This window comes from Leptosomus discolor, chromosome 14, assembly GCF_034619465.1.
Source record: "Leptosomus discolor isolate bLepDis1 chromosome 14, bLepDis1.hap2, whole genome shotgun sequence".
NCBI lineage: Eukaryota > Metazoa > Chordata > Aves > Leptosomiformes > Leptosomidae > Leptosomus > Leptosomus discolor.
Genome location: NC_141404.1, coordinates 11,924,923 through 11,949,101, shown reverse-complemented (window position 1 = coordinate 11,949,101; position 24,179 = coordinate 11,924,923). Strand labels below are relative to the sequence as shown.

The following is a 24,179-nucleotide window of genomic DNA, read 5'->3' as shown; positions in this document are numbered from 1 at the left end:
GTGGACATCACTGCAGGTGAACCAAAGCCGTTCAGATCACCATGCACTATTGTGCAGAACAGATTAGCCTGTCCATGCATAAAAACAAAGATTCAAGATCAGTTAAAGATTCAATAACCTGGGCATGCTTCATTTTATTTCATGAAATAGAGTGTTTAGATAAAAATGGAGCAGGGCCCCTTTAAAAGGGCTTTTTAGCAGAGGACAATAAGCCCAGCAGTCTTTACTCATTAAAAACCTAATTAAAGACAGAATTCCAATTTTATATCTCTCATATTATCTGTGCAGTCATGTTCTGCTGTGAGCCACCTGTGAGCAACCTTTCACCTCCTGTCTGTTATTTTTGTGTTCAACATGAAGCACATTCATCAAAAGATGCTTTGGATTTATATGACTTTTATCCCACTGCCTCAAAGAACATTATTCTAATTGCCAAGGGTTTGTTTATAGCCATTTTGTGGAACAAAGGAAGACTTTCGTTAGTTGGCTGATAAGACATCCTGGAAAACGGGGTCCTACAGAACCACTTAGGAGCACCATGAGCACCTTGCTCCTTTAGATCCCCTGGCCAGGCAAATGGTCAAATCTTAGAAAAGATTTTAATTGCTCCACTAAAACCTCTATTTTGATTTAAGTCTTGATTAACCAGAACACTAAACAAGCTTGCTGATTCCAAAGTCATAGAAGATGTGAGACATTGCTGCCATTTTCTCAGCCCCTGGTTTGCTCTCCCCCATCCTCACCTGACCCTCTGTGAGCACTGCCATGCCAGGAGCACTCCACATCCCCAGCTCTCCAGCTCTTCTCAGGGATGGCATTGTTCTTGGCAGGACACCTCCTCCTCCTTTGGCTGCATGCTGCCTCCACAATTGCCCAAAAAGCTCCTGCATTTCTGCAGCCAAGACCATCTCTTCACGCAGGCCCATGGTGGTTTGTGCCTTTCAATGTATTTCAGAATCTGGGAAAGCGGTGTCACAGGTTAAGGGGCCATGCTCAACTCAGCTCCTACCACTCGTTCAAAGTAGACTTCTCACACTGGATGAATTTTTCATGTTAATTGTCTCCATCCTTTTCATGAATTAAATTAAACTGGGAACATCAAGCATATACTGTCAGCTGTAGCTTCAGGCGTCTTCACCTTTAGATAATTTCTAACAGCAAAGGATGGCTCAAAACATGTGGCCATTAACACCTTTCAAATCAAATCAACTGCTAACAAAAAACAAGGTAAGCTTTATTCATAGATAACGCTTCATCTTGTAACATTTAAAAAGGAAGACAGACAAGAATGATACCATTGTTCATTTTCATATCAATTGGCAGAAATTACCTTTATTAGAAAAATGAATTTTTCATATATTTACAATTTTTACATCATGTTATACTTGGCACGTGTGTTTTCCCCAGTTAGTTATATACATTTCGGTACACACAGACATTCGAGTCTCCCATTCCCTTAATGTTTTTCTACATATTTAACAAAAATGAAGAACACAATACAATCTGTAAGACAACCATAATAATTATATATTTCTCTATTGTAAAAAGTTTGAAGCAAACATTTTTTTTAGATATGTTTCAAAATATTTATACAGTATTAGCACTCAGTCATGCACTGGGTTAAAACATGGTCGGGGTGAACTGCTATGAGACGGTATGCGTAACGTGGGAGAGGAGGGGGTGAGTTCCCAGCTCCTTCAGGCTGCACGGTGTGCGGTTGGGTAGGTCCAACTACCACCAGGCTTGCGAAGGCAGGGACAGGGGGGTGCAGGGGTAGCCAGGTGTACGCTTATCTCTAACACAGCAGTTACAGCTGTGGGTGTACAGACACGTGTGTCTTAAATTCATTTCCGTTTGCTAAATCTATCCAACAAAACAGGCAGTAATTGGAAGGTCAAAACAAGTTGTTCACTTATTCTCTTTTTCCCCAAACCCTGTCTTTTGAAGAATCAATTAGACTATGAATTTTATCATGAAATTCTGGATTCTTTAAAAAATTATTTCATGCTTGATTCCATTTCACCAATATTCTTTTATTTCTACTCTAACATCCTGACTGATTTCCCCAGGTGCTAAGAGGTCTTCTACCCTCTACTATTCTTAGCTAGCAATTGGAAATTTATGACTTACCCTTTGGTTTGACATACTACACTCTCGAGAGTGTTACAGTAAATTGCACTAGTAAATAACAGAAGTGATGGGATTTTTAATTTACTCTGTATGGAATCAGGTGGTTCCAAGATTCCTGGTAAGACGTTAGTTACAGAATGCAAATTTCTTCTACTGCAATATAGATTAGTGCTCCGTGTAACCAGTACAAATTAGTACACCTGGAGGATTTTTCCCCCATCAGAACAAGAATACTTTTCCAACTGTACTAATAACTAATTTTCTTTCTGAGCAAAATCCTAAGTTAATATCGTTAATTCTTATTTTCTCAAGAGACAAATGAAACTAAACTGGTCTTAGGACGACTGAAGACCCAATAATTTTCATTACATCTCATTTTTCAGAGTTCAACTGCAAATAATTTCCAATTAAACACAAAATAGCAATATGTTACTCGAAACTGTTAATAAACGGTTGTAGAATCACAATGTTGAATTTTTGTCTTGCCCTGCATTCTCCCCCCAAACTTTATACATATACATATATATAAAGCTTATCTATAGCTTATATATATACATGTATGTATACAAAGACTAATCAGGACAACACATTAAATTTACATTATTCAAGTAAACAGGTAAAAATATTTTTTAAAGTGTAATTTGAGATTTAAAAATATTTCTGATGGGTTTTGTTTAGCAGCATAGAAATATTAGTATTTCATCTAAGCCAGCAAAAATCGTTAAACAGGATGAAAGGAAGCACAAAATGCCCTTCAGATTTAGCGCAAATTTAAATCTGATGAATTAAAATTAACATTATTAACTCACAGGTGAAGTGCTTCTGAGAGAACCTGAAATGTATGGATGCAAATTTTGCATAAAAATAGCATACTTAGTTAAGAATCAGGTAGGAGTTTGCCTAACATGTTAATGAATTCTGTTTGTACCTTCTGGTTTCAACAGGGAAGACACAAGATATACTGTGCATGTGCATGTGGGTGTGAGGTGTGAAGACAGAGAGATCAAGCTGTTCTTCATCAGTGCAAAATGGACATTCTGAAATGAGTAAGACTATTTCAAAATATTATAGCTGATATCAAGTATAAACTGTAAACAGTTCTTATTAAAAATTGCACTAGTTTTCTTCCTAGCTGCACACAATTTTACATGCAACTTCCATACCTTTGCCACATGAGGTCTGGTTTTGGTTTTTTCAGTTCTGAGCGTGAACTGCACTAAGGATCTGTTCTCCCACCACTCACTCGCACATCCTTATTGGAGTCAAAAGGTGTTTTGCATAAGTTTGGAATCCAGTCCTAGGCAAAAGTAAAAACAAGCTAACAAAAAATTTTCTTCTCACAGATGAAGGACTTGGAACCACGTCCTTCTCCAAGACATACCTGCAATGAACTGTAGGCAAAATCTGACCTTACAGAATTTTCTGTTTCTGCGTTAAAGTGGAAAAATTAATTATCTAACTCTCCCTTTGCAAAAAAGCTTAGGGATTACTTCAAACAAATGATTCCAAGGTATTTTTTGTCATAACTGTTGGTCAGAGCAACGTAAATCTAGAAAAAAAGCCAAATACCACCATCACCTCTTGGTCAAAATCTCCACATTACCAGTAACAGCAAGCTCAAAAGCCTGTGCGTTGAGGAGAGCGAGCCTGACTTGCACACCACTGCTAAACACTGCCTCTGTGTGCAAACCTGGTTTTGAAAACTGCCCAGCCTGCATGGAAGAATACATGGGTGGCCACTGGTGCACACACCAGCTGATCTCTCCTGGGAATTTTTGGGGTTTAGGGATCCCTCCTCAGCTACCCTAAGGAACATGTTTAATGACCAGATGTGGATTGTGTAAACTGACACAGAATTTTAAAGTCAGTCCCCAGACCAAAAGACCCTCTCTGGTCATGAATTCTCAAAGCAGTATGAGAAGACATCCCTTTCCTATGGCTTTGTTATTTATAGTGAATATCATGTCCAGCTCCTGCGGACAGGAGCTCTCCTCCAACGTGTTTCCACAGCACAAGGCAATCCTGACCCCAGCAAGTCCTTTAGCCTCTTCCATAATAGGTGTGAAACACTACAATAAATGCTGCTAGAGGCTTTGTGGATCTAGGAGGTTTGGAGAAGAGAGGAGAGAATCACTTAAAATAAAGCACTGCTGAAATGTGTCCCACGGCTTTGGGAGATCACTCGCACATGACTAGGTTGGAAAGTGTATGCACGCACGCATGTGTATACTGTATATATATTTAGGTTAACAAGTTTAAACTACTAATAAACAGCTTCTTATGGTATTTGGTAATTAAAATATTAGGCTTGTATCATTCAAAATAGTGCAACCTACATAGCAATATACATGAAAATTAAACACATTGTTCCTATTACCATTAATATGCTTGTGCATATCAAGATGACAGGATACCCTTTTCCATAGGATTAACTTTTGCATATTTAATTGTATTCTTTGGCCCATTTTCCTGTGAAAACTCATATGACAACAGAAAGACTTTGGCTTTAAATAAAAAGAAAACTCCCATTTTTTCGGTGACTTTCAGAAACTTAAGTAAAATTCAAATCACTTTAGTTCAAAATTATCATTTCCTCCAGAAACCACACACCCCGCAGCCTGTCACAGACCACCCACTAGTGTGAATAACTGTGAACCTCTATTTTAATTTTTTTTTCACTTTTGAAGATCATTTACACTTCAAATGTTGCACAACACATCCTCCAAAATTCTTCTCGACTCCTCTAATCTTGTCCCAACACTGAGCAAGGACTCCTGGCCCAGTAGCACGGGAAGGCAGAGCAACCTTGTGAAGGCCTTCGACGGTATCAATGTGACACAAAAGCCAAAATATGCTTTCAAAAGGTTTTTGCCACTAAACACCATTATTAAAGGGGCTCAATAAAAAATTATCAGACTAAAGAACCTGGTAATACTGATGTATCACAAGTCTCCTCAAAAAGGCTATTCTTAAGCACTGCAATGCACAGAACAAATTTTAAAAAAGTAGTCTCATTAAGTATTTGATGAGAAAAACATATCATTTCTTCTAATAGTACTAGAAGTGCAAAAGAAGACATTCTCCATCAAAATTTCATGTCACTTTAAACATTACCATCTGCTCACATTAAAGCTTAGTACCATTTATCAGAAGTGAGAAAATCTTCATCAATTCCCAAGCACAGTATCATCTCACTTGGAACTTTACAGTGCACTGAATAAGTATCACAATATTTATTGGGATTTATTTTCCCAGTTTTCTAACGTGCACATAGAAATATAATTTTCGAAATATATTAGTGAAAACAAATACTAATACAAAAGGGAAAGGACAAAACATCTAGGAGTATAATTGCTTATCACCACTACTTTTTAAGAGTTGGAGAATTAAAACCATCTCTATTTTAAATATGTAATACTATATTTAGTGTGGTAATCTACTAATAAAGGTATTGCATGACAATGTTATTACAGCATGGTTATATTCTCTAATAATTTAGCGTTGTTTTCAATACAGGTAAAGAATTAAGCAAAAGGAGTAAAAGGTGTCATTTAAGTGCAAACCAACAAAAACCTGGTAAATAGTGAGGTAACTTAATTTTACTTATATTATTTCTGGTTCTTAAATTATTGATATGACAAAATCATCACAAAATCAGCATTGGATTCTTACAGCTGTTAGACTGGCATTCATTTAAAAAAACCCAGTTTCAACCACAGCAGATACATTCTGCAGTGCGTAACAAAAAAGTTCATGAACCTGCAAGAAGAACCAAGTGCATTTTCACTGCATTGCAGGGTGATGCACACTTGTAATCCTGACTTCCAAAGTCACAGGACATCGGAAGAGCACACATTTTTAGAGAGCATACCCTGTACACAGGTCAAGAAAAGCAGGGCAAAAAAAATTAAAAGCTTAACTGAGGTGAAATAAATGAGGAGCTTATATACAGAGTGCAGTAACCCTCCCCAGGAGAGCAGAGAGAAGCAAGGCAGGATTTCTGCTCCCGTTTAGCAGGGCAACAGACAACATAGAGCACAAACGACCACCTCTCCATCCCACAAACATCGCTGCGACACCGTAATGAAGGTGAACATGGGATTAACTCCACAATGAAAGCTGAGCATCAACAAGAATTTTACACTATGTACAGTATGTGCACATCAGACAGAAAAGTCTGCGTGGTCAGAGCGATGCAAGAGACGTGACAGCCTTGAGGTGACTCCCATTTAACCACAGCTTCACAGGTGACTCCAGCCAGAGCAGGTTGAGCCTTTCCGCTATCATACCATGTACCTGTCTGTACTTGCCTTTATGTCCGCAAATAAATACGTAGCTGGGATTAAACTGTGCTCCCTCCTAGTGGTAGTAAATACTAACGTGTTGCTGATACATTTAAATAAGACAGTACAGGTGAGTGTGGGCAGGGAAATGGCTCGTATCATAAGCCGTACTTTAAAAGGCTTTTATGCTCTTTCAGAAATTCCTTCAGCACTGTTACACTTTGAAGGCCCAGCTCTCAATAGGAAGTTTAGATTAAAAAAATAACATTGGCAAACCAAACAATTTAAGTGAATCACTGGAAAACTTTTTAGCTTGCAATACAGATTACCCCATACAGGAAAGATACCTATTTTAAAAGGAGTTTTGAGCTAAGACAGGCGTAGAGCTGGGAAAAGGAGAGTTCAGCACGGGAATGTATGACAGTCCGTCTTGAAAGAAGCACATGATGTGACGATTAACACTCAACACAATCTAGCCAAGCCACAGGATAGTTACTGCTCTATATTAACTAAGAGAGGATTTTGCCATAAAAGATCTATTTTCACTAGGTTTTATATATCAAACATCTTAAATGCAATGTAAAACAACAAAAAGATTCACCTCTTGAATTCTTCCTAAACCCGAGCTGGCTCTTAGACCCTTAGATTCGTACCACAATTCCTGTTCTACATTGATGAACCCTGCAAGGGAAGGAATAGTGCCAAAATCTTCCCCATCACTAAGATGCATATGCTACACTGCAGAAATATGAAAACAGCAAGTTATTCTACAAGGAATAGATTCTGACATTTTTATTTCATGCTGCATAGTCATGTGGTACAAGGAAAACGATGATGCCGACTAGGCTGGGAGTGCTCAAACCCCACAAAGGACAGGTGCTGCCTCAGTAAGTACTTGCACAGGCCCAGGAACCTAAATGCACCTGTGCGGTCCAGCTTGGTACCCCCTGCAGATTTAACTAGCAGATTTTTGAGGGATAAATAGACCATTACTGTTCTAAGCCCATCTAATGCCTAAGGATGTTCCTAAAAAGTCAACAGAGAGAGGTAAAATCTTGCAGGACACATCACACACATAACTGCTCCCAAGTCTTCAGTGCTCTGAACTCCCGTCCAGAGGGAGCTATCTCTCTCTCCCTCCCCACTGGCAACAGAAAGAGCTTAGCCTTCCAGCGAGAAACCCAAAGCTCCACACACAGCTCTAGTTTTTGCTTCCTTCAAAACTATGGAAAAAGAATTATTTTCACCAGAAAAAAAAAAACAACACACTCCTGACTTCCCTCGTGACCCTTATTTCACCTCCTGTGTTCCTGAAAGGTCACAGAGAAAGAGACACGTATGTATGAGATGCTGCCAAAACACGGTGAGCTGGCGGTGATTTGGTTTCGTTTGTCCACAGCACACTTTCTCCTAACCAAGCTTCTTAGCAGAAGAATGAATTCTGAGCAAAAGCTGCAAAAACATTAAATGAAATTTTCCAGAAATACAAAAACTCTTAATTTTCCTTAATTTTATCTTATATATTAAAATATCTTATTTCCATGCGTTTAAGTTAGTGGGTGGCTACACTGCTCTAAGAAACACAAGCAGAACACAAAATCCATTTGAAAGGAAAAAGGAAAATTTACTGTGGTGAAAAGGGAAAGACAAAAACATGAAGAAATTCAACAATGTCTTTAAAAGAGGAAAAAAGCAAGAGGCAGGTATGTCTATGTAGCTGGTTTTACCTCCATGTACCTACTCCATTCCTCAGCAATTCAATATCCTGCCTCCATAAAAGTTGTCATCCGGGAGCAGTGTAACACTACAGGACATGCTACCAAGAATGGCTCACATCATTTACAGCCTGATTCAGTTCCAGCTGGAGTCACGGGAAATCTTGGTGATAGGAATGACCAAAAAACCGCTAGAGCTGTAATCAGGAAAATGTAACAAGTCACCAGCACCATCCAGAAAGGTACAGAAAGGATGGCCACTTATGCAGGAAGATTCTTTTCTCCTCTTCAAGAATAGCAGCAGCTAGAGTGAGAGAGAGGGAAATACAGAAAGTCTTGATCTCGGTTTAATTGAAAGTCAGTGCAAATATATCAACAAAGCTCAGGCAATATTCAGAATTCCATGCGCTCTACGGCTGAGCCTCACAAGCTGTGGCTTGTGGCTCTACTGTTGAAGATTTTTCTTCAACTTCTCAGCTGCTTCTTCTTTACACGTATACATCTGCAACCATATCAGCTACTCGCCTACAACCCTACACTTCAGCCTCTCCTTCCCTCTGCCAAGACCAAAGCAACAAATGCATGCAGATTCTTATTCCCTCTGCTTTCAGTGTCTGGTGGGGGGGGGTTGCTTTTTGTTTTTCCTTTAAGGCAGCATCTTTTCTTTCCATGTGAACAACTGCTGTGCAACATTATCAATTCTTCCCTCTGTCTCTTTAATTTGTTTTGGCTTAGGGGAGGTGGTTGTATTGCATATTTGCAGCTAACAATAATAAATCTCTACAGACACCAGAAATCTGCTCAAATCAGAAAAAACGAACACTGCAATATATTCCTTTATAGCTAATTTGCTCGTACATTTCACAGAAGGATAAATCCACCTGGGTTTAGCATGTTTGCATTTGGATCTCAACCGTTTACTTAGGAAACGTTGTAAATGGGAATTTTCTTTCCCACAACCTCACATAAAGTACTTTTCTATGTATTGAATTATGTGTGTCTAGTTAGACAGAGATGATGATACAAAAGACTTGGAGTGATCAGCAAATATTTTGAGAGCTTTAAGACGATACAAAAGACAAGAGCCGCCACTGAGTTTTATGACTCACTTGGCAAAATTCTCAGTGATTGCATGGCAGTTTTGGGTATGAGATCAGCAAACAGCATATCTGCTGAAACACACCAGATAGTTCAAAATACTTAAAATTTTACTTTACTGTGATTTGGTTTGGAAATTAAAATTTACCTGAAATATTTTTATTAAACTCATTACCACAATATTTATGCCTTTAGTGCGCTTGCCTTGCTGCAGACCTAAGACTAATTGTATACCTATGTCTTTGGGAAAAGGTTTTGGTTCATGAAAAGTAGCGTTCATCCCATAAACATCCTAGCCCTGCTTAGCTCATACAACTATACAACTATTCCTAAGAAATGTGAAGGGCAAGTAAGGATCTTCTGTTTATAAAAACTACACCCAGTGAGGAACTAGAAAGCATACCATGCGAATCGGGGCCAATAATTGAGACCAAATGTTGAAGAAAGAATACTCACAACACATATGCTCTGGACAGCGTACAGATACCCATAGATATGCTTTCTGAACATACTTATAATAAAGTACACTGAGATTTCTGGAAGCTGGAAAGGGACTCAGAAGCATTTCATTCCTTCAAAAATAGCATCCTTCGCCATCATGGTGAACGTACAAATACTTTTGTAAATACCAAGAACTCATACTGGACTGTTTGGTAGTTAAAGTCAGCTAAAATCTGTTTAATTAAAAAATTGTAAACACAATTCAAGAAGCTATATTCTGTCTATCCCTCTACATCTTTTATATTATCTCCCATTTGCAACTCTGCTCTGCAGTAAGCTATTCCACATTAAACAACTTGCAGACTGTACCTCTGGCGTGCAGACAGTACCATTATGGCTAACGGGCATGATTCTATTGAGAGAGTTTCAGTTTAGAGAAAAGTTAGGGTAATATTCACATTTTCCAGTTCACAGTGGTAATGGTTTCCCTGCTCACTGTTCTCCAGTGAATTCCCTGAAATGCAGGGAATAGTGCTTTAATAATCTAAACTTCCTCTACACAAAAATCCTAAAGCAATTCTCAGAGTAGCAGGAGAATGGGAGAGCAACACCTGTTGAATGCTTTCAGGATTTAAATGTATTAGCAATTATATTTACTTCTTTAGTTTAAATTGCATTTACAGCTGTACACTCTACTCATGAAAGGCTTCCTCTCTTCCCTTCCACACTCCCCTATGGTTAAAATCTAGTGGGGTTTTTTGGGGGTTTTCTTTGGGTGTTTTTTTTTTCCCCAGTGGGGGTGAGGAGAGATGTGTAGCAGACATTTTATTTATAAAATAATCTGATTTATCTTTACTAGAGGTAAAACTCATATAACAATGCATCCCTGTTATGTGAATATCTTCATATGCCAGTAAGTGATAATAAAGACACTGTTCCTTCGGTTTGTGTGCATATATTCGATTTATGTAACAGACTCGATCGGAGAGGTTAAAAAAAATGGTCTGACGTTCAACAAATATGCACAACATTCTAGAAGGATCAAGTCCCTCAAAAGGTGCTAATCCTTCACTGTGTATGCAAATAAATGGTATCGTGCTCCTCACTGATTACACTGAACATATGGCTGTCGGTGTTTGATACTGTATTAACAGCTTTAATACTATTAACATATAATTAATTAGATGTCACTAATACACAATGAACAAAGACCTACAATGGTTTGGGATTTGGTTTGGGAAGTGAAGGACAAAAGAAATACTATACAGCCCTGAGTAATTACCAGTAAGGGGCAAATGCAAACTTATACATTAGGCCTCAAGGTTGCTAGTAAAGTCCGCAACTCCACAGTAAGTGCCATATAGTGATATCTAAAAATATATACTCTGCATTAGGCAGCTGTGAAATTTCTGACAAGATGACTGCAGACTTCTCCACGAACTTAGTTGGTAATGCTAAGTGCATGTGAAATGTAAGAAAAGCATTTGTACATTAATATTAAGCAATATCCATGGGGCTTCCTTTTGGTACACAGCAGTTCACATATTTGGGCCTACAGCCTTCCCAGTTATTTTCTGTTAGTCTAGAATGAACATATTAATTTAGTGCTAACACACTGTATTTTATTTATTAAGGTCCTGGGATTCGGGGGGTTTTTAATTATTATTTGGCTTTGAAAATGATTATGAAGCTAAAATATATTTTTGAAAATCTAACTTTCTGTTCTCTGTTAGAGTCTTACTTTTGAATCTGTGCAAATGCATTCCTAATTCTTTTTGTCTGTGTCATACTACACGCATACCATATTGCTTATCCAGTACTAGAAAATCATTAAACGTTTCTAAGCACAGAAGTACATTGAATGATACTTAGCAACAGAAATTAGAATAACCAAAATGGTAAAATAATTAGATACAAAACAGCATAGTTGCCAACATGTATTGGGGCTATTTCAGTACAGCTTGCCATTTATATACAAAGCATATATAAATGGCTATTTTGTATCTTTTTCAACAAGATATATTATAAAAGGATAGTTAAGAGCATACTAGTTTATCTATTCATGTACAAAAGTACATTGGGTAAGGGAGTGGTTTACATATCATTTACCATAGCAGAATACTGTTAAAGGATAAATTCTCCCTCTAAGATGGTGGCAACTATTTTTTCCCTATAGATAAAGTGTTCATGGAAAATTTAAACATCCGATTCAATGCTAGGCATTTTCTTATACACACGTCTATTGCTACAGGAATTTAAAACCCTTGGAGTTGTGTACAAGCTATTCCTATTTGCAACATAAGGCAAAACATGCTCTGAAATGTACATGTCATTATGGATCCGACCATCCCTGGAACTGTATGATGCTGTAGACTTTATGGATGACCTTAAATAATTATCATTTCTTCCTCTTGTTGGTAATGAATGTTTATAAAGATCAGCTGGACTTCGCCTAAGAGATAAGTGCTGGTCTTCACGATAAGAGTGCAGAAAGGGATTATCATCTGAGTGAACAGGATACAGGGACTTGCTCCGCTTACTGTCCTCTAGAGCGCGAGTTAAAAGTGAGGCCTTGTTGCCCAACAGTTTGCTTGAGGGAACACTAAACATGCTTGCATATGGACTACTTTGTAGAAATTTCTCTCTTTCTTTCAAGCTTATACTACGAGAAGGTCTTCCAATATCAATTTCCCTGGACTTATCAGCGATATTATCAAAAGAATGTTGCCTGCTAATCCTCAACTTGTTTTTTTTATGATATTGCAGAGCATTATTTTGTGACCAACTATGCTCATAAATTTCTTCAGGAAGTGATAAGTTCGTTGTATCCTGCAGCATCTGATCTTCTTCAATGTCATAGAGGTTCCCCATCCGCAAGCACGCGTCGCATTTATAGGGAGATCTGCTCGAATAGTGTCCTGCATAAGTGGGCAAATTGGAGAGACAGCTCCTGCAGTGGGTGGAATTCTGTCTGTATCTATCGTTCATGTCAACTAAGGAAGCATTTTTATCTTTTAAAGTGTAGTGCTTTGCATAAAGTTTATACTGGTCATTATTTGGAAGACTGTCTTCGTTATGCAAGGGAGTCCTGTTAGCATGTTCTGCTTTCCTGTAGTTGTCATTGTGATCTTGATAAACATCAGGAAACTCTATAGTCTCCGGAAGGACAATGTTTTCAATGTACTGAGGTGTGTCCAAGCGGAATCCGGGCTCCTTGTCAGCATCAATTGTGTAGATTTTATCCCGTGGAGAGCTCTGCTTGGTTTTCAGATATGTCAGTTCCACTTCACTACAGTCTTTTGGGTATTTTGATGCTACTGTCCTTTTTTTAAAATTGTCCTTGGTTTTGTGGTGCTTGTTGTTGTTTTCAGGTTCCATATGGCAAGTAGCTCGGCTTGATGTTTCTGATACATCTGAATGGACAATCTCTTCAGGAAGGTATCTTTGGCTTTTCACTGAAAGCTGCCTGTTTTCATCTGACCCGTCTTCCCTCTGGGAACCTTGGCTCTGACGCACAGATTCTTGACGTAAAGATTCAACGGATTTCCTCCAAAGCTGCCTGGGTCTGGAGTTCGCTTTTGCTTCTGCTGTTACTGCAACCTCTACTGTATTTGGGTTGGATTCATTCAGTGTGAGAGGATGCTGACCCTGGAAAACATAGTTGTTAAGATTGTCCTTGTGTCGATTGCTAGGAAGTGTCTGCAGTTCGCTCATGTTGTCACCAAAAATGTTGTCCTTTGTCTGAAAGGATCTGTTATCAGAAAATATCAAATTTCCCTTATCCATGACCATGTCCATAATCAAGGAACCCCTCTGAATAAAATCAGCTGTTCTTTTGGGTGAGTTAATTCTCGAAGGATTAATATTGGTCATATTTTTCGCTGTTCGCAGTAGTTTTAACATGTTGGTTTGGGAATTGGTCAAAGTAAAGTCAGGAGACTTCTTTTTTTCTTCAATGTGTACTCCATGAATGCAGCTGTAAATACCCTGTAATATGAGCAATATAAAACAAATTAGATCACTAGGTGTAAATTTTAAATACTTCCATTCTATTTCTAATTAACAATGAAGAAAAATTGAACATTGCTTATCTAATGACTGGAAAGATTAAAAGTACATCTCTACCCTTTTAGCATTTCCTTACATTGATATGGAAGAATAATTTCTGCCATAACTGTTGAAACCCTAAAGGAGAAGAATTGCCAGTATTTTACAAACCAGTGGTCCATGTTGGCCGCCTCTGCTCATTCCAGAAAATAAGATTAGAAGGGACCACAAAAGGTTCCCTAATCTCATCACAAAATGTATCTAACTTTCAGTAATGGAAACTCTATTATTTTAAAGCATTGATTAAGTTACCCCTCTAAACAAGCCTGCAGTCAGGCTATATTCTTGGAAGTTAAGGTACTCCTCACTTTCACTGAAGTAAAAAGGCTTCTAGTCACCGTATTTTAGCTCTTCTATTTCCTAACCTACTATATATGACAAAAATCCCAGCTCTTTCTAAAGCCTGAACCTGGGTTCATTTTGAGCAAAAGGCTGATACCCATCTTTTAACTCCAGCCTCTTTGGTCACTTGTGTGAGCCCAATTGACATTTCTGACCCTGTGAACTTGTAATTCTCAGAAATTTGCCTTTGAAATAAGTACTTTTTCTCATCTGCATTGGTTAGGAGAATTTCACATGTAAAACGCCAAAAGTATAAAGTTCAAATGTAAAAAATGGTGGTTAAATTGTATATGCTTTTCTAGACAATCCCAAACAGGGTAGGGCAGAGAATTTTTATGCAGTTCCAATACAGTCCAATTCAGCCAAAAGGGTAATTTCAGCACATTTTAAAGCAATTAGGCATTTTAGTATAATTTTCAGTTCTCCTCAGCTATACCAAAAATCCAGCAAAATCAATTAGTTAATGAAAGTATTATGTGTTTAAAAAAAAAAAAAGGCAAAACCAAACTAATTTGTCAAAAATATAAGAACAAGCACATACTTTCCTTACTTCAGAAGAAGTATCAGTTATTTGTATATGTAAATCCAGTTTAGGTTTGGTGAAGTTATCATTAATACATGTCTTAGCGTGTAACCAAACATAAATGACACTTGTGTTTGACCTTTTTTAATATGGCTTTTTCAAGTTTGCTTTCAAAAAAAGCTTATAGAAATATTCTAGAATATCTTCATCACTTAAAATCCACTTGTTTAAGAAATACACAAAACTGAGGGCTAATGTCTGTCAGTTTAGTATTTACTTTGTTTGGATTTTTTTTGGTGAAAGTTAATCCATTTCCCACGTATGAGCAGCTCTACCATTTCCTTCATCAAAATTTCCCATAAATGTATTTGTTTTCAGCATTTGATTACTGATTATCCTGGCAGATGATAATTCATACCCTAGAATAATCCAATGGAGAAAAGACTTCTCCTGGAGTGCAAGCACATCCTAAGCCCACTGATGCTCTAACGTGTACTTCAAATGTCCAAGCGGGAATAAAAGGAAAGATAATGTTTTAGGGCGGTAGAGTTTATTCTGTCTATTGCCTGAAAGGGGAAAATGGAAGTAATACTAACCCTGCTGATTGAGAATAATAGTCCCGGCCTGTCTGAGCAGACTCCAGTGAAGCAGAACCTAAGTTTCCAGTAAAATAAGTGCTCCCAGACAAAGGTTATTAAACTGAGCGCCATGGCTGCTGCAAGCATGTAAAACACTCCTGCCATGTTGTCAATGTCCAGCTGGCTGCTCATGACTTCATTCTTCTCGTTGTGGCAAATACCAGTCAACCACAGGGTTTCCAACTCTTCCATTTCCCCTAGGGAGAGCAAAGATTCAAACCAGTTAGAATGCAAAAACTACTGCTCACAGTATTCAGAAGTCTTTGCAAGTTTAAAAATACAGCACCATTTAATGCTTCATCTGTGGAGCGCTTTCGTCTTATCTGCTAAGGAATTGCAAATATAACAGATTTCACCTCACAGCACCCTAGTTTCAGATGTCCTCAGATTTCATAAATTATGTGGGAAGCTGGCTGCTCTAGAAAGCAGGATCTGTGAATTGGGTAAAACTTTCTTCTGCTTGCTATAACTAGTACCAGTTGTTACAGAGAGTGGAACTGGAGGGTTCCCATCCCAGGGGACTCCTCTGCCCCATCCATGAGAGCTGCATCTGGTGCACACTCAGACCCAGGAAGCTCCTCCCATTCCAGTCCAGTGGGTGCCCCCAGTGCTGCTCCAGTCGGCAGGTCCAGCTGGTAACAAGCCCGTGTGTGCACTCCAGGTGCCGATGCACCTACAGACCCCCCCAGACAGCAGAGTCATTAGCAGCACCCACAAACACAAACAAAGATGGCCTCATGCTCCTTCTCCTACACAGCTTATAAGGACCGCAGCCTGCTATGAACACACACCCCATCACTCACACGACCCACAAACACACCAGTATTTACAGACCCCTCAAACACTGACATGGGCTAAGTCTGTGCCCAGACCCTGTACACCCCTCACCCAGGCACGGGCATGGACCTCGGGTCTTTTCTTTCCAGAAGTCCCCTAACAAATCACATCCGCCCCCACACTCATAAACACCGAACGGAAAGCAAGATCCCATCAAAACCAGCTAGTAACTGAGTTTAGTAAAGAGATGGGGCAGGCTGTAGCGATCAGACACAGGGCTCAGTCAGACAAGCACCCTGACACACAACCAGACCCTTTTATGCCCCCTCCTCTCCATTTTCCTACACTTGTTCCTCCCAGATCCACTCTAACGCTTCCCTTTGGCCCTTTCCTTAAACATTGCAAAATAAATTTCACATGTTCTCACAGTCCCTTTCAAACATGCCATAAGAAGTTTGTTCTTTCCTGCGAGACCCATGATAACCTCATTCACCCTTTTCATATAAGTTGCAACGTTCTGGCTGAACCTCTCCTGACAGGTCTGGTCTCTGCTATCATCTCTGGTACCTCTTGTTCCCTAGGGGGCATCAGGGGATTTGATTTATTACTGTTCTTGTCCCTTGTTCTATTTTTTATGTTGAACAGCCACTAACCAGATAACCTTACAATCCGGGGATTGACATATCCTTTGCATCCACACATCCCTTCCCTATTTTCACTCCAGCCTCCCAGCCCAAGAAGATGTTTTTGAATATTAAAAGACAGACCATCCAAACGACAAAGATACAACAGCAAGTTTAAAAATTCAGCATGAGCATTAGCAATCAGGTCCAGCAGTTGGCTGCCCCTAGATGCTGCACCGGGCCATCGCTGCAGTAGTCGTTAGTCACATTTCCTCTTGTAATTGGCTGCATTTCAGTAATAGGTGAACTGACTTGGAGATGCAATTTTAAACCACTTTCTGAGCTACACGCACTTCAGGAAGAAAAGACGTTATTCATCAAAACTTTGTTTTTCTTCCCTGTGATACTTTTTTTTATGGCAAAGCAATAACAGTCACCAACACTGGCTGTAAAATCACCCAGAGCATTATGTCTGAAGATTACAGTAATGTTATATTGGAAATGGAAAGCTCGAACTAGCTTTACCCACACAGAATATGCAGCAAGTGAGGAAAAATAGTTGTATATGATACAGTATTAACAAAGCCTATTGTGTTTCATACCCCACCTGCTTTTTTCTGAAAAATAACCGTCACTTAATGCCTGGGAACTTGCAGGAATACAGTATACCCCTTGTCCTGTTTAAGTTTCTTTTTAAAAAATTTTTATTTTAACTAGCAGTATCATTCAAATGCAGTTCTTCTCCTGGCTTTCTGTCTGTCTTCATTTTCTGTCTTCCCCCAGAGACCTGGGTAATGCAGTAACTGCAAACCCGTCCCACGTCACGTATCCCCAGCCTTCTCCCTCGTGGTGCCCTGGACACCTCCCTCTGCTCCCCCCCCAGCCCTTTGTATTGTCCGGCATTTCTTCTTGCAGCCTTCTCTGGCCTTTTGCTGCTGCCACTGCTCGCCTCCTGGGCAGCAGCAGAAAAATAAATGGTATCATCACACGCCTGAAACGGTTTCTGGTTCTGGCTCTGCCACATCCTTACTGCCATTAAAACACTTAATTTACTTAAAACTAAGGAAGTAGATCCAGTCTCTCCTGCTGTTGCATATTCTTAGACTTAGAATCTGTATCTCACTGATGAGATTTGGCCTCAGGTGAAGGACTCTATCACTTAGCAGTGGTGGCTACTGCCAACATGGACAGAGGTGTGCAAGAAACTGTAATTGTTCCTGCCAAGATTGTTTTTTATATCACGTGATATATTAATTTTCAAACATTTAGTGTTGTTCTTACTGAAGCATTGCATGTGCATACCTGCCTTTTTACTGTCTTGGGGATACAGTCAGCTGAGTATTTCTATTACTATTTTTAATGACAAACTTCACTGTTTCTAGAAAATACAGCAGGCAATACAGAGGGCCAGAAAGTACAGTATTAGCTGGCTTGGTATGCTTCTCAATTTAAGATATGGCTTCAGTTAGGGGGAAGAATTCCCATACTATAGATCCCTAATCCTTACCCAGTGATTAGGGAATACATTTGCAGTATTATAATCCATACATCATTGGAGTAAAGATCAGAAAAAAATGGCCACAAGCTATATTGACATTTCAGCTACCTTCAGGCTAAGCCAGAAGATCAATGACCTGCTGTGCAAGAGCATTTTGTAGGACAGACTGCCAGGGCACTAGGAAAGCTGCAGCCCACAGATAATTTGGATGTGTGAGTTGGAAGTGGAACACAAGACTGTGATGGAGAAATTGCTTCTCATAAAATGTGAAGGAAAAAATGAAGTAGAAAGGATAAGTACTGAGGCACTTTAGCAAAGGTATTTCACAAATCTGTAAGAGAGACTATTCGGTTCCTAGTTAATTCTGAGTTTAGTTTTGTGCTTGAAGCATGAATTGAACCTCTACACCTGAAAAAGGCAGTGTATCTTCTCCCAAATTACAGTGCTCAATCTTCAAAATACCTTCAAAATAAGACCATCTCCAAAGGAGAAAGTAAATCCTAATGAATCTTTAAAAGTCTTCTAATCCAGGACATAAGGACAATAAATTACTAATTGTAAGGGTATAGATGTTGCACACTGTCACTACGCAGATAACTGGGGTTCATTATTGCATTTCCATATCTTACAACATTTGGATTTCTTTTGTTCTGCTAAACCTCAGTGGACTGTTGCCTTCGGCTCTCTTTCAAGTCCTCCCCAAGGTCTGTGAATAAAACTCACAGATGCTACAGAAGAGAAAAGAACGCAAGTCCAAAGAGAGCGCAATATTTCTGGTTTGTGCATTAGTAGCCGAAGCTCTCACAATCAGCCTTCATTCCTTCCCACAGGAAAATCCACATCTCCCAAGACTGTCAAACATCAATTTGATTTGACTGCTGTGCCCTTTTACAATTCATAACAAAATTCACGAAGGAATTCAAACTGCTTTTTTATTACTGTTTCCTCTGTGTTTCTTTCCTTTTGGCATGTACATCCAAAGTAACTATCGATAATCCACTAACCTTTCCAAAAATGTCACTACAGAAACCAACCAAGCTTGTTTTGAGTCGAGATAAATGACAGTGCCCTGGCATGCTACAAAGAACAAAGCATTCCAGAGTCTCGCAGATCCTGCTGCTGCAATATCCCTTCCGCTGTATCTAACAATGACAGAAATCACTGCTAATTAATACCCGAAAGTAATCCACAATTTTATAGATCACAAACCACTGTGCATCATTGGATTGTCATACTTATGAAATGATATTATCCAGGAATGGACAGATTAAGCTGGTAATAGTGGTCTATATACAAAAATCAGTTACATTTACAGGATGTATTTATATACATGTGTGTATACACACAGAAACACAGACAAAACAGCTGACCCTATGAAATTGGCAAAAGTTCCCAACCTATTTATTGCTCTCCCTGCCCATTACATTTTACCCAGTTACTTACAGAAGGCATAACATTTTTATTACAAAATGCTCAGGTATGAGGAATTTTACCTGGGGTGTCAATTCACTCCTTATAAAAATCAGCTACTTCCAAACTTGGCCTGGAGTTGGAATTCAAAACATTGATCTCTGAGGCTAGTTAAACTTGGGTTCAGAAAAAAATATTTAAAAGAATCAAGTCCTTTTGGAGGAATGTTGTCTCTCAAATCCTTTGGGGTGGTCTAACTTGTGAGGTGAATGTGTAAGGTGCTGACACCTATAGCAATATACTAGTCTTGGCAATTGAAAGGCCAGCAATTTGTGATTGCCAGGCATTGGAGAGTTCAGACATCAGCAAGCAAGAGCTCCAAATAATCTGTAAGACAGACCTGGGAAATCTAAGTCAGCAACCTCAATATATATAAATGCCAGGCCTCAATGAACTGTTAATGGAGTTCAAGTCTGCATCTAATAGGGGGGGGTCTCAAGTTACTTATAAATATTAATCAGACTCATTTTAAGGCTTTTTGTTTTCACTTCAGGCACTTACTAAAAGGAATGTAATGCTGCAATTGTTTTCTACCTCTGTCTGTGTGTGGATTAGATTAATGACTAAAAGTATAGTTGCAGATTTCAGCAACAAGCTACATAATGACACTTGTACAAGATTAGAAAATTAAGAGTTCCAATATAGTTGACCAAAAAAAATGTTTATTTTCTATTTAATATGTTCACAGTATATTTAACCTGCAAAATTCACAAACAACTGCATGATGCCTACATTAAGATACTTTTAAAATTTCTATAGTGCTGTATCATAAAAAGTCTGCCTCATTAATGGCCTCAAGCTGCACCAGGGGAGGTTCAGGCTGGATATTAGGAAGAATTTCTTTACTGAAAGGGTTGTCAGGCATTGCAACAGGCTGCCCAGGGAGGTGGTGGAGTCACCATCCTTGGAGGTGTTTAAGAGATGGGTAGATGTTGTACTTAGGACATGGTTTAGTGGTGTTGGTAGAGCTAGGACAGAGGTTGGACTCAATGATCTTGAAGGTCTCTTCCAACCAAAACTGTTCCATGATTCTATGATTTATAGGGTAAAAATCAGTATAAGCAAGTACTTTTAAAAAAATCCATATTTCAAGCAGTGTTGAGCCTCTGGACTATTCACTCAAAACACAGTAAGGTCTTCTCTAATAAACTACAAAATTCTAGCTCTCAGTGGTAACTCAGGACTATTTATGATGGTTTTAGGTTACAATGCAAACAGTACTCAGATCCCTTTGTATTTCTCTTGGGTTTGTTCCTGTGGCTTAGAGCTCTCTATTCTGACTGCTATTTGCATAGAAACGTGCCAGTTTCTGAATATCCCAGAACTGCCTGTCTTTCTACATTTTAGTGCAACACCTCTAGCGTATTTCACACTTTATCATTCTGGGACGGAGTGATAAAATGTCCAGTGTGTTCCCTGAACAATTTTTTCACAACAAAAACATTGTTATGCAGACACAGAAAAGACACAGATCAAGGGCCAGAATTACATGCTTTTCCTTATCATAGCCCTAAGCAGTTTTTGCAGGCTGTGGTAAGTGTCGTCTACCCCTGCCACCATCCTCTTGGAGCTGAAAAACATGCTGCCCCTTTGCAGTCTCTGTCTCTTGGAGAAATGTCAGCTCTCAGGGATTCTTTTAGGTGGGTTACTGGTATCCCCAGATTCCCTTCATTTCCTAGGCCCAGGAGCTTGTAAGTGTCTGGCATCCTCCCTTGGTTCTCAGCTTTGCTCATTAAAGCACCTTCCCGAAAGAGGCAGTGACTTCCCAAGTGATGGGCCAGCCATGAGATACTGACAACTAAAGCTGTCTAACTTACAGGTCTTTTCACTGATGTCTTTTTGTTTTCTAAGTGGTTTTTGCCGCTACATCTACACATGCATCCAGGAAGATGCACACATACTGAAAATTACATGTTATTTATAAAGAAGAGAAACCCCAAACTCATATAATACATTGTTCCCCACAAGTACTTACAGAAAAGCAATTTGGGGTAAGATTTTTTTTTTTTTTTTGAAAGGAAATAACAGGTTTTCAGTATTTCTCTGATGCCTTCCTCATGATTAGTAAAAATAAAGATCATTCATTACCACCAAAGTACGTCCCTAGTTACAAACTTGTCAGAAATTAACAAGTACAAAGTTTTCTAATTACCTCCAAAAAGAGAACAGACTAGGGTAACATTCTTTGCTGCTTATTTAAAAGCAAATAATAAAATCAAGTTGCTGCTCTATTCCAGGAAAGACAGCAAGACCTCTGAAGCTTGAGGGGCACCTGAGCATCTTCTCCCCCTTTCCCTGAGGATACAAACATAGGGAAAAGTGACAGAGATGGAGAATGTAACCCTGTTTCCTCCTGATGGCAAAACCAAGAGCTTACATCGATAGTCAGTAAGTAACAAGCATCAGAAGTGCTGTGTGCCTGATAGTGCCTCCACCCACCTTCTCCAAGCCCACAGCCACAGGGCTTTTATCCTTCTCCTCCCCAAACCTGGTGACTAGCACCACAGGGCACAGTCCCGGTCAGTACAGCTGCGGGTCAAGCCTTCTACTGGTAGAAAACACCCCCAAAATCAAGCAAAGTCCATGATTTACCTCCTTTGATCTTCACTCTTGGGAAGTAAGCCAAGCCTGGGCTGGGTTTCAGTGGGACTTGAGAACACAGCCAGATTAAGCACAGGCTCGCAACAGTCCAAAATAGCAGTCAGAAGTCTGAGACACCATTTGGTTTTAAAAGGTGTGCTGCGTTCAGCCAGCCCCCCGGGGAAACAACACCAGCAGAAGTGTGGACAGAGGGTTTGATGGAGGGAAATCGAAGAAATAATAATGGACAGAGATACGACTTTGGAATTAGCCTTACACATGAGAATGCTTGTCAAGCAGCCATTAAGTAAAAGTTACCTGAGGGAATAAGCAGCAAAATATAAACAGTAATTACAGTCAAAGCACTGACTAAGCAGAAAAGCAAACAGAAACGGTTCTTGTGAAGAATTTCCTATTTACTTGTGTTTCACTTACCTACATTCTCTGTAAGAACAATTACCCTATCCGATGAGTAATTACATTAATTTTACAAAACTTGCAATTGGAAAATTGATTTTTTAATTTTGATTCTCTTGTAATCCTCCAAATGATCAAACTAAATTGCTAAATAATTTGTTTTAATATTTTTATAAGTGCTAAAGTCATTCATTGAGTTCTTGTTTTTCTTCTTTAAAAGACAGGGGGTTTTCTGCTCTACTTTAATCACGTAGGTTAAAGCCATAGGTTTCTTGATATTATCACTAATGGTTCACCAGTTGCCTCAACTACTTCCTTAGGTACTCTGGAGGGGTATTTTCATCAAGTTCTATACCTTAATTTTAGCCTATTACCTATTTAATTATTCTCACACATAAAGGGAGAAGAAATCTATTTTATATGTCCCTTCTGGATCCAAAAAAAGTTTTTAACACTTCATGTGCTGTTCACAAATGACAATTTCAGGGTGGTTCAGAGTGCCAGCCTGTACCTTCACCTTATGGCAAACCAAAACTTGGCACAGAGGTGCCAACAGAACATAAGAGGAACAGCAAACCTAGAACAAACTGAGGAAAAAATAATCTAATGGGGGTTTCTATGACAGTGGCATTTCTAAAATGGGCTACTGCTCTCTTGAGCATGGGTGAGAGACTGGGCTTACACAGTGAGATGCACTGCAGAAAGGCACTTGCAACCACCTGAGCTGTGGAAATCCCCAGTGCTGGAGATGCCTGCACCAATGGCGGGTCCGGCAGCAGGCGTACCAACCCTCCTCTGATTCCACAAGCATTGCCTTGCATGAATAGGAGGTGTCTGGAAAAAGCAATTCTCCCCTGCACTGTGTTGCTTCGCACACTGCAACCATCCCCATCAAGTGCAGGCTGCATGCGCTGCAGGAGCGGACCTACGGCAAGCAAGGGAAGAATGCTCTGTCCACGCAGAGGACGCCAAGCTGCAGCCTGACATCTTTGTTGCTTTATTGGTTGAGTACAACAGACCTCTAGGGTCAGCACAGCCCCTAGACCTGCAGAAGGTGCAGGGCAGAAGGCGGCCCCCCCAGCAGGAAATCACAGCTCATGTGACAGAGCAAAAGGTGCAGAAAGAAACAAGCTGCTATCGACGGTGTGAGGGGTGGCGACTCGCACAAAGCGCTAACCTAAGGTTCAGCATGAGGAGCCAGCATGCAAGTAAAGAAAACTGACATATACCAATTACAGATCTTGAAGAAAAGGGTTAAATGTATACTTTCACATTGGTCAGGTGTAGGGCATCACCTCAAAAGACTGGGGCTGACCTGGCAGGATCACCTGCTTATTAAGTCTGGACAAAGAGTAGTTTTCAAATTTAGGGACAGACTGTTTTGCGCGTACTCTGGTGAGAACTCTCACTAAGTGATGGAGGAGGAAGGTAGCACACCATCACTTGGAGACCCTAACATAAGAGGGTCTTTACCCTGAAGAGAGGAGTCACAAGCCAAATGGGTTGATGTGCATTTGGTTCAATAAGCTCATCAATT

At 39.5% G+C, this 24,179-nt stretch overlaps 1 protein-coding gene across 1 annotated transcript in view; it reads right to left on the bottom strand.

Annotated features, from left to right (window-relative positions):
- Positions 1 to 11,863: 11,863 nt before the first annotated feature.
- The window catches only part of GRIN2A (glutamate ionotropic receptor NMDA type subunit 2A), a 186,466-nt gene continuing 174,150 nt past the window's right edge, over positions 11,864 to 24,179 (bottom strand). The window contains exons 12-13 of the mRNA XM_086472887.1: positions 15,236 to 15,474; positions 11,864 to 13,654 (exon numbers count right to left, since the gene is read on the bottom strand). Coding sequence (XP_086329013.1) covers positions 11,864 to 13,654; positions 15,236 to 15,474 — 2,030 coding nt within the window. The remainder of the gene's footprint in view (positions 13,655 to 15,235; positions 15,475 to 24,179) is intronic.